This window comes from Esox lucius, chromosome 15 (assembly GCF_011004845.1).
Source record: "Esox lucius isolate fEsoLuc1 chromosome 15, fEsoLuc1.pri, whole genome shotgun sequence".
NCBI classification, from domain to species: domain Eukaryota; kingdom Metazoa; phylum Chordata; class Actinopteri; order Esociformes; family Esocidae; genus Esox; species Esox lucius.
Genome location: NC_047583.1, coordinates 5,950,142 through 5,963,193, shown reverse-complemented (window position 1 = coordinate 5,963,193; position 13,052 = coordinate 5,950,142). Strand labels below are relative to the sequence as shown.

Sequence of the window (13,052 nt, the reverse complement as noted above, 5' to 3'; positions counted from 1 at the left end):
ATATACAATAATTAAAGGGCCCTTTGTACCAGGTCATACCATGACATGAATGTTGGAAAGCCCGGTACTAAATGACTACAATGTAAAAAGACGATGTCCTTACAGCATGTCCTCCTGGGTTTCTCGCAGATCTTCCTCCTTCAGCGTTGATATCTTATGCCTAAGTAGGAGGTTCTCTTCTGCTAGACGTCTTGCTTCACTTCTACAGATAACAGAACAGTAAAAAGATTTGTCTCCATGGTAAAGACAATCGTCACATTGTTCATGTTTTGTAGTCATATGAGGCATTACCCTATGAAAACCTAATCAGCAAAACTGATTTTTTTGTCCAAAAGTATATTATTATATCAAACACACAATTGTGAATACATTTACTTGGTCCTAGAGTGATGAAATATTCAGAGATATAGAAGTTTTCTAGAAATGGAATACAAGACTTCTGGAACACAGGAATCCTTTCTTCTAGAACAAAGGCAACTCTAATCACATTGACATGACAGTACAATTGCAAAACAAAGGGTGTTCTATAGGAACAGGTTGAAACTGCACAGCCCTGCTAGAAGCTACATTGATAGGTGAAATGATGTCACTGCTATGATGCCACTAGACGTTGGATTAGCCAATGACCGCACTATGTGGGTTGCTACAGGAAGTTGCAGTAAGCCAATGACAGAGGTTTGCTTGAGGATGACATTGCAGCAGGGACGGGATTAAGGAAGCTGCATAAGGCTTTCGCACGGGATCCTACATCTTTTCCAAGTTACCTATGAATCTGCATCCTCTCATGAATCCTCAGTGACTTGTCCTGCAGGTCGGTGAGCACTCTGCGGAGCTTTGCGTTCTGCTTCTCAAACTCTGTGCAACAGCCCTCCAAGTTGGACACTGCCTGGATCTTAGCCTCCAGTTGGCAGTTCAGGTCCAGGAAAGCTGCCGGCTCTTGCTCTGCGTCGGCGTCTTGCTCGGATTCTGCCTCTTCAGCCTCCAACTGCAGAGCCATGAATATTTCATCCTGCCTCTCCAGCTCGTTGACTAGATCGGTCAGCTTACAGTTCTCTTCTCTCATTCTGGTGATCTCGTCCACCAGGGCTACTTGTTGCTCCTGGAAGTCTTGAATTATGTGCATCTTGCTTTCGAGGCCCAGAACCCTTTTCCCCAGCCGGCAGTTCTGTTCTTCTAGTTTGGCGTTCTCACAGATGCACTCCTCATATCTGATCTGAAGCTCTGTCATCTCTGAAGACATGACCTCGATCTCGTTGGCCTGGGCTGTGAGGTTGCGGTTTTCCTCTGAAACTCGTTGGTCAAAATCTGTATTTCCACTGCTCTCAGCTAAAATACTCTCCAATGTGTCAGTCTTCTGCTGAAGCTCAAAAATCTCCTGCTTTAACACCAGGTTCTCCCTAGTGGCAGTTTCATACTGGCACTGTAGCTCAGCCAAACTCCTGGCCTCACCTTGGAACTGACCAATTTGCTTCTGGAGTTCCAGAAGCACACAGATGTAGGCAGATGCAGGCATCTCTTCCTTTAAAAGCTCCCTTGCTTCCTTCTTCGGAGCTTGAGGTTCCATGAGAGGAGCAACTTTGGCATGATCAATAATGTTGTAACCACTCTCCTGCAGGGCTGAGGAGATGATCTGAAACACGTAACTCTGCACTTCCATATTAAATGAGTCATCTTGAGGTTCCTTATCCAAAACAAGCTCAACATCAAAACCAGTTTCTTTCACACTAGCATCAGTCTGTTCCATCTTTTCGGAAAAGGCGTCTTCAAACTTAACGTCAGATGGACAGCCACTGTCAATGTCATCAATTTGAGTTTGCTCTTCCTGAATAAACAATTCTACAATTCTAACATCAGTTTTGGCGTCTTTATCCTCAGCTTGAATTTCCGAGGTTTGGGATTCTTGGAAGTCTTCTGGAAGTGCACTGATTTCACCATTGCATGCTTCAGTGCTGATAACATTCTCAGGACAGACCTCAATGTCTTCAGACATTTCAGAGATCATCTCCACACTAGAATCACCATCCTGTGCTTGATATTGAATGGCTGAAGAGAAAGATGTGACAACTGTGTCATGACAGTCATCCACCACGGTTTCATCATCACATGCCCCTTCCAGACAAAGAGTCAGAGTGTTTTCAGGACATGCCTCTACCCTATCTGGACTTCCAGGTATCAACTCCACCTCATCATCTTGTAAATCATATGGTCCTAGTCCTACGTTTCCACAGGTTACAGATGTTTCTACCAAGACATTTAGATCATCTGAAGTAAAAGATATTCCTTGAGTGCAGGTGTCTTCAATAATTTTTTCTGAATTCTCCATCTTGTGAGGTGATTCGGTAATAATCTCGACTTCGCTCTTTGGTCCCTGCTCCAGAGGAGCTACAGATTCTCCATAAGGGACATCCCAGTCCTCTGAAACAATGTTGTCAGATAACCCATCACAAACTGGGATGTTTTTTAAACATACTTGTTTTTCAAGAGGTCCTGCCTCTAGATCCTCTTTTCCTAGTGGTATGTCGACCGCATTTGAATCTTCTGTTTCTTTGTTCTCCATTATGTCTTTGGATTCTAGAAGTTGGTTGAGCTCGTTCTCTATTTCCTGAATTCGGATACTAAGTTGGTCCCTCTCAGTCAGAAGGTCTCTTTTCTCATTTTCCGTTGGTTCAGAAGGAGGACAGCACTCCTTTAGCTTTAATTTCAGATCTGAGATGTTCTCTTGCAGCTCCAGTCTCTCTAATTCGAAGTCCACCGCTGTCTGTCTCAAGAGCATCTCCAGTTCTTTGATCTTCAACTTCAGTTCATCACGTTCCAAGACTAGTTTCCAGCTCTCCTCAGGCTGCTTTTCAGCCAAGGAGATGGACTCAGAGTGCTTTGCCTCCAACTCAGAAAGGCTTCCCTGAAGTTCTGCCCTCTCCTGTTTGAAGTCCTCCACCGCCTGGTTTAACAGAAGCTCGATCTCAATGGCTTTCTTTTCAGACTGTGCTAAAAGCTCGTCTTTGGTGTCCAGGTTTTCCTGCAGTCTGTTGTGAAGGTCATTTAGCTGCCTACTCAGTTCAATCTCTTTGGTCTGGGATAAACTAATGAAACTCTCAAGCTCCTTCTGCAGTTCCTCGTTCTTGGTGATTAACACTTCCAAATCTTCTTTGTGGACTCTCTCTAGCAGCTCCCTCTGTTTCGCCAGGTCTTGGGTGAGGGCCTCCCGATCCTGTTCCAGGCTTTCCTGCAGAACTCTTCTCTGCTGTTCTGCTTCCTGAAGGGCGTTCTTCATCTCCACATCCCAATTGTTTTTCTGCTCAGAGTGTCTACTTGTGAGGGCCTCTAGCTCACTCTGATAGTATTTCTCCAGATTGGAAATGTCAGACTGGAAGCGCTTTGCTACATTTTCCTGGTCACCTGAGAAACGGGCCTCCACCTCCCTGATTTTCTGGGATAAGTGACTCTCCAGTTCTTTCCTGTACACGGTTTATCAGCAAAAGTTATGGCACCAACAGCTCCCCACCCTCAAAAATACTCCACAATCTAATTGTAGATTTTGATGGCAGTACATACAATTTCTTATTGTTTCACTTCTATTAAATTAGATAACAGTTACAATCAAGAATGCAGGCTTTCATAGACACATTCAGCAACTTCTGGGTGATAAACAAACCATTTAAGAGGAATTATGTTGATTTAATTCCTACAGTAAAGCAGCCTTACCTTTGCTCAGCAATGTCCTCCCGCAGTTTATCTAGCAGTCTGCTGAGCTGTTCCCTCTCCTCGCTGTGTTTGGCACCAAGGTCCTGCATGGCCTGTCTGTGGGCCTCCTCCAGACGCTCCTTCTCCTCCTCCATCATCTGCCCCAGTCTCTTCTCCAGATCCTCCTTCTCCTCAGCCAGCCTCTCCCTCTCCTCCTGAATCCGTTCCTGGAGCATTTCCTCATATTCCTCCTGTAGCTGCAGTCTTTCCCTGTCCCACTCCTCCATGAGCCTTCTCTCCACCTCGTCCTGCTGCTTCAGCCTCTCCTCTGCTAACCGGGTAAGGAAAGCCTCCTCCTGACACTGCTGGAGCTGAGCTCGTTCCAGCTCCCACTGTCCGGTAAGCCTGGCCTCCCTCCCCTCCTGCTCCTTGACCAGTCTCAAAGTCTCTGCCTCTAACGCAGTCTGAAGTGACTCTGTATTCTGTTCGTCTAGCTGGGCCTTTTCTCTCTCCCACTCCTCCTTGAGTCTCATCTCCAACTCCTCTCTCTCTGCCTGGAACCGGACACTCACCTCCTCTAGCTTAGCTTTCACCCCCTCTTCATGTCTCTGCTCTAAATCCACCTTCTCCCTCTTCCACTCCTCCAAAAGCACCCTCTGCATCTCCACCTTCTCCTCCTGATGCTTCTGTCTCTCCTCATCCAGCTTGGTCTGAAGGAGCTCTTCGTTCTGTTGATCCAGGTTGTTGAGCTCCAAGGCATGGAGCTTCCGCAGCTCCTGAAACTCTGCATCGAAGCCCAAGTCAGCCTCCATTCGCTGGGCCTCTAAGGCTGTCAACTTCTCCTCCAGCTCAGCAGCATGGATGTGGGCATCCCGAAGCTCCTGCCTCAGGCTGCTCACCTAAAGAACAGATCGCTATATTCAGTGGGCAGCTTAAAAACAATTAAGCAGATACATTTATAAAAAAAAAAATTTTACATCAAAGAGGACATACAGGCTTTTTATTGAATATATGCAAATTAAAAAGGCACTTTTATCCAAAAACAATTACCATCAGAGCAGTTAAGAATCCATGCAATTTAGGAGATGCTTCATGAAAACATCACTGTTCATGTACATGTTCATACACTTTGTCCCAGCTGGAATCAAACACAGGACACTGTCGTGCCCTTACAAACCCAGACCCAGAGAGCCACTCACCTCCACCTCCTGCTGGTGCTCCAACTCCTCCCTCTCTTCAGCCTGTCTCTGTTCCAGGCTGGCCCTCTCCTCCTTGACCTGTTGTAGCTGTGCCTGGAGCTCCAGAGCCCGCTGCTGGACGCTGGACATCTGCTCCTGAAGAGTCTGCATCTCCTCTTGGTACTGCAGGGACAACGCCGCTTTCTGCGCCTCCAGGTCAACTCTTTGCTCTTCCACTTTTTGGTCAAGATCACTGATCTAAAATGACATTTTACATTTTGATCATTTAGCAGGCACTCCTATGCAGTTTTTGCTTTTGTATATTTAAATAAGGTAGGTAAGACCTGACATTTACAGTTGGTAAATTGAGGCAAATCTAAGTTATATTCACTAGGATCCAAACTTGAATTTGTCTATTCAAGAAATCTGTGATTCTGTAAAAAAGAAAAGTTGCACTAACTAAAACACCCCAGACTTGTCTCTTTAACAAAGTGAAGTGCAAAGTCCTTCATGAATTCCCTGAAACAGTGTTGAAACACTAACACCTTTTAAACGCTCACCTTGCTCTCCAGCTGAGCCTGTAGTTGTTCGGTCTCTCTCAGGTGATTCTCTTTCAGCTGCTCCAGCATCATCTCGGCCTCCAGGCTGATGCTGAACAATGGCTGTCCCTCCTCTGAGCCGATACCTGAAGACAATCAATCCAATGCATTTTATAACGCCATTGCTTTTAACGGCAGCTGATACACAAACACCCGGCCTAAACGTCCGAAGAGCAGGAAATGCAGAGGCACAGCGCATCCTGTTCTCTACGTAGGGCAGTACTTTCCACTGACTGTCTCTTAAAAATGTAACCATGTCCTCACCAGGTCTTCCCTCTAAGTCATACAGAGTAGAGGGTTTTTAGAAGATCTGATTGAGCAAGGCAAATTTTAGAATCGCTAATCTCGATCATGTAATGACCAAGGTATTTTGGACGCAAGATGATTCGTGACTATTCCCAGATCAATGTAGACTCAAAGAAGCCCATTAATTAGCTGAGGAACTAGAGAGTGCACGACATGATCTTGTTAGTTGTTCTTTGGCTCCTTCTCACCTGTCTGTTGGCCAGTTCTGCCAGAAGAGAACCGGCCACCCTTTTAAGCCTGGTTACTCCAAGTCTCTGTCCAAGTTCTTTTCTTCAAGGGGAGTATGTTTCCTCACTACAGCGTTAGTTAAAAGTAGTGTACTATTTAGGAAAACCATTACTAACTAGGACTGTGCTGTGTTTTACTTCTTAGTACCTGGGTCTGACTCCATCCCCGGGCTCTTGCTCTCCAGCTCCTCCGAGAGCGAGGCTTTAAGGCCAAACTGCGAGGTCCGACCCAGGCTCTGGTACTCCTTCAACTCTGTCTGGAGCTCATCTATGCGATCTTGCAGCTCCTGGCCCGCAGGGCAAAACAGAAATCACTCAATACAATATTGATAATATTTAAAGACAACAACTTATGTAAGTTACAAAAGTGCAACCTGTCTGAACCAGTTAACCTTTAGAGATAGTTGATGGATGAACGGGTTATTTGATTTATTTGTTCCAATGAGACTGCCTGTCTGTCTGTCTGTGGTCCCAGTAAGACTGCCTGTCTGTCTGTCTGTGGTCCCAGTAAGACTGCCTGCCTGTCTGTCTGTGGTCCCAGTAAGACTGCCTGCCTGTCTGTCTGTGGTCCCAGTAAGACTGCCTGCCTGTCTGTCTGTGGTCCCAGTAAGACTGCCTGTCTGTCTGTCTGTGGTCCCAGTGAGACTGCCTGTCTGTCTGTCTGTGGTCCCAGTGAGACTGCCTGTCTGTCTGTCTGTGGTCCCAGTAAGACTGCCTGCCTGTCTGTCTGTGGTCCCAGTAAGACTGCCTGCCTGTCTGTCTGTGGTCCCAGTGAGACTGCCTGCCTGCCTGTCTGTGGTCCCAGTGAGACTGCCTGCCTGTCTGTCTGTGGTCCCAGTGAGACTGCCTGCCTGTCTGTCTGTGGTCCCAGTGAGACTGCCTGCCTGTCTGTCTGTGGTCCCAGTGAGACTGCCTGCCTGTCTGTCTGTGGTCCCAGTGAGACTGCCTGCCTGTCTGTCTGTGGTCCCAGTGAGACTGCCTGCCTGTCTGTCTGTGGTCCCAGTGAGACTGCCTGCCTGTCTGTCGGTGGTCCCAGTGAGACTGCCTGCCTGTCTGTCGGTGGTCCCAGTGAGACTGCCTGCCTGTCTGTCGGTGGTCCCAGTGAGACTGCCTGCCTGTCTGTCGGTGGTCCCAGTGAGACTGCCTGCCTGTCTGTCGGTGGTCCCAGTGAGACTGCCTGCCTGTCTGTCGGTGGTCCCAGTGAGACTGCCTGCCTGTCTGTCGGTGGTCCCAGTGAGACTGCCTGCCTGTCTGTCGGTGGTCCCAGTGAGACTGCCTGCCTGTCTGTCGGTGGTCCCAGTGAGACTGCCTGCCTGTCTGTCGGTGGTCCCAGTGAGACTGCCTGCCTGTCTGTCGGTGGTCCCAGTGAGACTGCCTGCCTGTCTGTCGGTGGTCCCAGTGAGACTGCCTGCCTGTCGGTGGTCCCAGTGAGACTGCCTGCCTGTCGGTGGTCCCAGTGAGACTGCCTGCCTGTCTGTGGTCCCAGTGAGACTGCCTGCCTGTCGGTGGTCCCAGTGAGACTGCCTGCCTGTCGGTGGTCCCAGTGAGACTGCCTGCCTGTCGGTGGTCCCAGTGAGACTGCCTGCCTGTCGGTGGTCCCAGTGAGACTGCCTGCCTGTCGGTGGTCCCAGTGAGACTGCCTGCCTGTCGGTGGTCCCAGTGAGACTGCCTGCCTGTCGGTGGTCCCAGTGAGACTGCCTGCGTGTCGGTGGTCCCAGTGAGACTGCCTGTCTGTCGGTGGTCCCAGTGAGACTGCCTGTCTGTCGGTGGTCCCAGTGAGACTGCCTGTCTGTCGGTGGTCCCAGTGAGACTGCCTGCCTGTCGGTGGTCCCAGTGAGACTGCCTGCCTGTCGGTGGTCCCAGTGAGACTGCCTGCCTGTCGGTGGTCCCAGTGAGACTGCCTGCCTGCCTGTCGGTGGTCCCAGTGAGACTGCCTGCCTGTCTGTCGGTGGTCCCAGTGAGACTGCCTGCCTGTCTGTCGGTGGTCCCAGTGAGACTGCCTGCCTGTCTGTCGGTGGTCCCAGTGAGACTGCCTGCCTGTCGGTGGTCCCAGTGAGACTGCCTGCCTGTCGGTGGTCCCAGTGAGACTGCCTGCCTGTCGGTGGTCCCAGTGAGACTGCCTGCCTGTCGGTGGTCCCAGTGAGACTGCCTGCCTGTCGGTGGTCCCAGTGAGACTGCCTGTCTGTCGGTGGTCCCAGTGAGACTGCCTGTCTGTCGGTGGTCCCAGTGAGACTGCCTGTCTGTCGGTGGTCCCAGTGAGACTGCCTGTCTGTCTGTGGTCCCAGTGAGACTGCCTGTCTGTCTGTGGTCCCAGTGAGACTGCCTGTCTGTCTGTGGTCCCAGTGAGACTGCCTGTCTGTCTGTGGTCCCAGTGAGACTGCCTGTCTGTCTGTGGTCCCAGTGAGACTGCCTGTCTGTCTGTGGTCCCAGTGAGACTGCCTGTGTGTCGATGGTTACAGTGAGAGCCTTACCCGGCACTGCTCCTCATAGCTGCTGCGTAGTTGTCTGATACGCTCCTCTTGTAGGAAGAACTCAGCACTCCCCGGGTCCAGGTCCCCAAACTGAGGAGAAACAAACACCAGGCAATACTAGCAGATTAACCTAGCAACTAAAAAAACATTCCCTACTTTTTACTTTAACAGTTTAAAATACTTTAAGTACACACTAAAGGGTAAAACATTTAAAACTTCCAGACGTAGATCATTTTGGGATTGGTGTGATGTTCTGGCGAACACAGATATAAAACAATGTTTGCAGAGACAAATTAAATTAGTAAAACAGCAAAATAACAGCGGATATTACGTTTTTTACCTTTTCCTTAAGGATATTGTCCAGGTTCCTCTGCAGTTTGGTGACCTGGTTTTCAGCCTCCACCAGTTTCTCAGTGCTGTCAAGCAGCTCCATCTCCAGACGCCTGCTCTCCTGAGGATTATAGTCGCAGTTAAATATCGGGTGCCTACAGGCGCTTGGTTTGGGCTCAGATGCCAGGGCAATTACTGTAGCACTTCATCTCAACTGTCACATTCACACTGACGACTTCTCAGCAGGAAACACTGTGTAGATAATCAGTTTTGTGCATGTGCAAGAAAGGAGAGAGGTGAGGGAGAGGTGGTCTACACCAGCTACCTTGACTGTGAGGGAGAGGTGGTCTACACCAGCTACCTTGACTGTGAGGGAGAGGTGGTCTACACCAGCTACCTTGACTGTGAGGGAGAGGTGGTCTACACCAGCTACCTTGACTGTGTGGGAGAGGTGGTCTACACCAGCTACATTGACTGTGAGGGAGAGGTGGTCTACACCAGCTACCTTGACTGTGAGGGAGAGGTGGTCTACACCAGCTACCTTGAGTGTGAGGGAGAGGTGGTCTACACCAGCTACATTGACTGTGAGGGAGAGGTGGTCTACACCAGCTACCTTGAGTGTGAGGGAGAGGTGGTCTACACCAGCTACATTGACTGTGAGGGAGTGGTGGTCTACACCAGCTACCTTGAGTGTGAGGGAGAGGTGGTCTACACCAGCTACCTTGACTGTGAGGGAGAGGTGGTCTACACCAGCTACCTTGACTGTGAGGGAGAGGTGGTCTACACCAGCTACCTTGACTGTGTGGGAGAGGTGGTCTACACCAGCTACATTGACTGTGAGGGAGAGGTGGTCTACACCAGCTACCTTGACTGTGAGGGAGTGGTGGTCTACACCAGCTACCTTGAGTGTGAGGGAGAGGTGGTCTACACCAGCTACATTGACTGTGAGGGAGAGGTGGTCTACACCAGCTACCTTGAGTGTGAGGGAGAGGTGGTCTACACCAGCTACATTGACTGTGAGGGAGTGGTGGTCTACACCAGCTACCTTGAGTGTGAGGGAGAGGTGGTCTACACCAGCTACATTGACTGTGAGGGAGAGGTGGTCTACACCAGCTACCTTGAGTGTGAGGGAGAGGTGGTCTACACCAGTTACCTTGACTGTGAGGGAGAGGTGGTCTACACCAGCTACCTTGACTGTGAGGGAGAGGTGGTCTACACCAGCTACCTTGACTGTGAGGGAGAGGTGGTCTACACCAGCTACCTTGACTGTGAGGAGAGGTGGTCTACACCAGTTACCTTGAATGTGAGGGAGAGGTGGTCTACACCAGTTACCTTGACAGTGCGAGAGAGGTGGTCTCTGAGGAAGGTCTCGTCGTCTCTGATCTTCTCCATCTCCGACTCCAGTTCCTCTCTCTGCAGACCTGCCTGCTGCTGCATCTGGTCCATCTCTCTGATGAGCTCAGACCTGACCGACACCAACTTCTCCCTGTGCTCCTCCTCCAGCTTCCTACAGCACACGGGAAGGGAGGAGTCAACTCCTTCCCATTTGATTCCATTCCATAAAACTCCTTTCAGTTAGACTTATTCTCTGAGAGTTGTATTGATTTGTTACCTGAGGTTCAGGTCATTTATGCGTTCGATGGCGGTGTGATGCTCATCCACCTCAGTAGCCAGCTGGGTCTTTAGCCTCTCCGCTTTCTCCAGGTCTGAACGTATCTTCTCTTTCTCCCGCCGCTCACGATCAACCTGCTCACTGAAAGAAAGGTGGTTTTGAGTCGCAGGTGACAAACCCACAGAGGGCAGAGGTTTCACTGGGTTTTGCTCCTCCCCTGGAGACAGTCTGACAACCCTGGTTCACTCTTACATACAAACCTGATTCCCAAAAAGTTGAGACACTGTATAATTGTGAATAAAAACAGAATGCAATGATGTGGAAGTTTCAAATTTCAATATTTTATTCAGAATACAACATAGAAAAATAAGTTAAGGGAAAGATTAGTTGATTTAAAATTTTATGGCATCAACACATCTCAAAAAAGTTGGGACAAGGCCATGGGTTGTCCTTGTCCTCTTTAGTCCGGATGACATGGCGTCCCAGTTTTCCAAAATGAACTTCAAATTTTGATTCGTCTGACCACAGCACACTTTTCCACTTTGCCACAGTCCATTTTAAATTATCCTTGGCACAGAGAAAACGCCTGCGCTTCTGGATCCTGTTTAGATACAGCTTTTTTTTGACCTATAGAGTTTTAGCCGGCAACGGCGAATGGCACGGTGGATTGTGTTCACCGACAATGTTTTCTGTAAGTATTCCTGAGCCCATGTTGTGATTTCCATTACAGTATCATTCCTGTATGTGATGCAGTGCCGTCTGGGGGCCCGAAGATCACGGGCATCCAGTATGGTTTTCCGGCCTTGACCCTTACACACAGAGATTGTTCCAGATTCTCTGAATTTTTGGATGATATTATGGACTGTAGATGATGATAACTTCAAACTCTTTGCAATTTTTCTCTGAGGAACTCCTTTCTGATATTGCTCCACTATTTTTCGCCGCAGCATTGGGGGAATTGGTGATCCTCTGCCCATCTTGACTTCTGAGAGACACTGCCACTCTGAGAGGCTCTTTTTATACCCAATCATGTTGCCAATTGACATAATAAGTTGCAAATTGGTCCTCCAGCTGTTCCTTATCTGTACATTTAACTTTTCCGGCCTCTTATTGCTACCTGTCCCAACTTTTTTGGAATGTGTAGCTCTCATGAAATCCAAAATGAGCCAATATTTGGCATGACATTACAAAATGTCTCACTTTCAACATTCGATAGGTTATCTATACTCTATTGTGAATTGAATATACGTTTATGAGATTTGTAAATTATTCAATTTCTTTTTTACTCACAATTTGTACAGTGTCCCAACTTTTTCGGAATCGGGTTTGTAACTTAAAATCGTTTAAAAACATATATACCTATTGTAACATGAATAATGACTCTGTCTACACATTTCAGTAATTTAGCTGACGTTCTTATCCAGAGAGAATTACAGTTAGTGTGTACATTCAAAAGAATCGAAGTCGAACACTCACACAACATAGTAATAGTAGTATTAGTAGTAGTATTATTATTAGTAGTAGTACACTGCTCAATTAAATTATTACTGTAAAAATTCTCTGTTAATTGCACCCAGAGCAATGTTAATCTATCTAGAATTGAACAGAATATTTGGAATTATACCCTGCAAAAAATGCTACCTTAAAAGTTAAGGGAAAAAAACTTGAAATTATAAAGAAAGTGTTTGAATCAAGCAAAAAACATCTGCCAACGGCGTAAGAAAATATTACTTGTAAGAAGACAGAGTTCTGAAAACAGTCATAACTCAGACTATCATTCTTAGGAAACACTATTTTTTTTTAAATGCCTGATTAGATCATGTAGCTTGTTTTCAGAATGTTCTCTCCTGTCGCTGTTAAAATTATCTCACACCACTGGCAAATTTGTCCAATTTGCCTAAGAATTTTGTTTCTCATTTCAAAAGAAAATCCCTGAATTTTTCAATTGGTAGATCTTTCTCATCATACTCACAGCAGGCTTCTGATCTCGGCCTTGAAGCTCACCAGGGCTGCCTGGTGGGTCCCATTCTTCGTCATGTGGAGCTCGTTCTCAAGAGCCAATGTCAGGTCACTGAGGTTAACTTTACCCTCCAGGTCAAAATCCAATGCCTACAGACACAAGCAAACACACACAAATACACACACAGTTATTATTCTAAAGCCTTCAAAGGATGTGAAACAACCTAGGCGACGGATGACAACTACTTTGCCAACTTTGGGACTTTGACCCCGAAGCGTGATCACCTGCAGTATGTCAGGGCCGTTCTCGATGCCCTCCTCGAGCCAGGCATCCAGGATGTATTCAGCAGGGGTGAACCCGGTTCCGTCATCCAACGTGGAGAACAGACGCATCCCGATGGTGCTGGAAAACGTGCTGGTTCTGCGGCCCGTCTCGTCGAACGGCTACAAGGAAAGACAAGGAACCGGGTTTTTTTTTTAGAACACCAGAGGATTCGGCGCGATTATACGATGCTAACATACCACGCTAAAAGACGACGCAAACTTGATGTGTGTCCGGCCATTGAGTCCTCTCTAGGTTCGTAGTCGTTGCCTGACTGATTAATTGATTTGTTAATCATTCATCTTGTTGAATGAATTACTGTAAAGCTGTTCGCAGCACCTTTCTTTTAAGGGTTAAGACTCTTGTA

General features: G+C 47.9%; 1 protein-coding gene across 1 annotated transcript in view; it reads right to left on the bottom strand.

The window, feature by feature from the left end:
• Positions 1–13,052, bottom strand: part of LOC105025545 (ninein (GSK3B interacting protein)) — a 42,617-nt gene that overhangs the window by 22,021 nt on the left and 7,544 nt on the right. Inside the window, exons 8-19 of the mRNA XM_034297218.1 lie at positions 12,649–12,807; positions 12,377–12,513; positions 10,405–10,545; positions 10,125–10,299; positions 8,803–8,913; positions 8,463–8,552; positions 6,140–6,278; positions 5,420–5,544; positions 4,881–5,117; positions 3,703–4,580; positions 765–3,455; positions 104–202 (exon numbers count right to left, since the gene is read on the bottom strand). Coding sequence (XP_034153109.1) covers positions 104–202; positions 765–3,455; positions 3,703–4,580; positions 4,881–5,117; positions 5,420–5,544; positions 6,140–6,278; positions 8,463–8,552; positions 8,803–8,913; positions 10,125–10,299; positions 10,405–10,545; positions 12,377–12,513; positions 12,649–12,807 — 4,982 coding nt within the window. The remainder of the gene's footprint in view (positions 1–103; positions 203–764; positions 3,456–3,702; positions 4,581–4,880; positions 5,118–5,419; positions 5,545–6,139; positions 6,279–8,462; positions 8,553–8,802; positions 8,914–10,124; positions 10,300–10,404; positions 10,546–12,376; positions 12,514–12,648; positions 12,808–13,052) is intronic.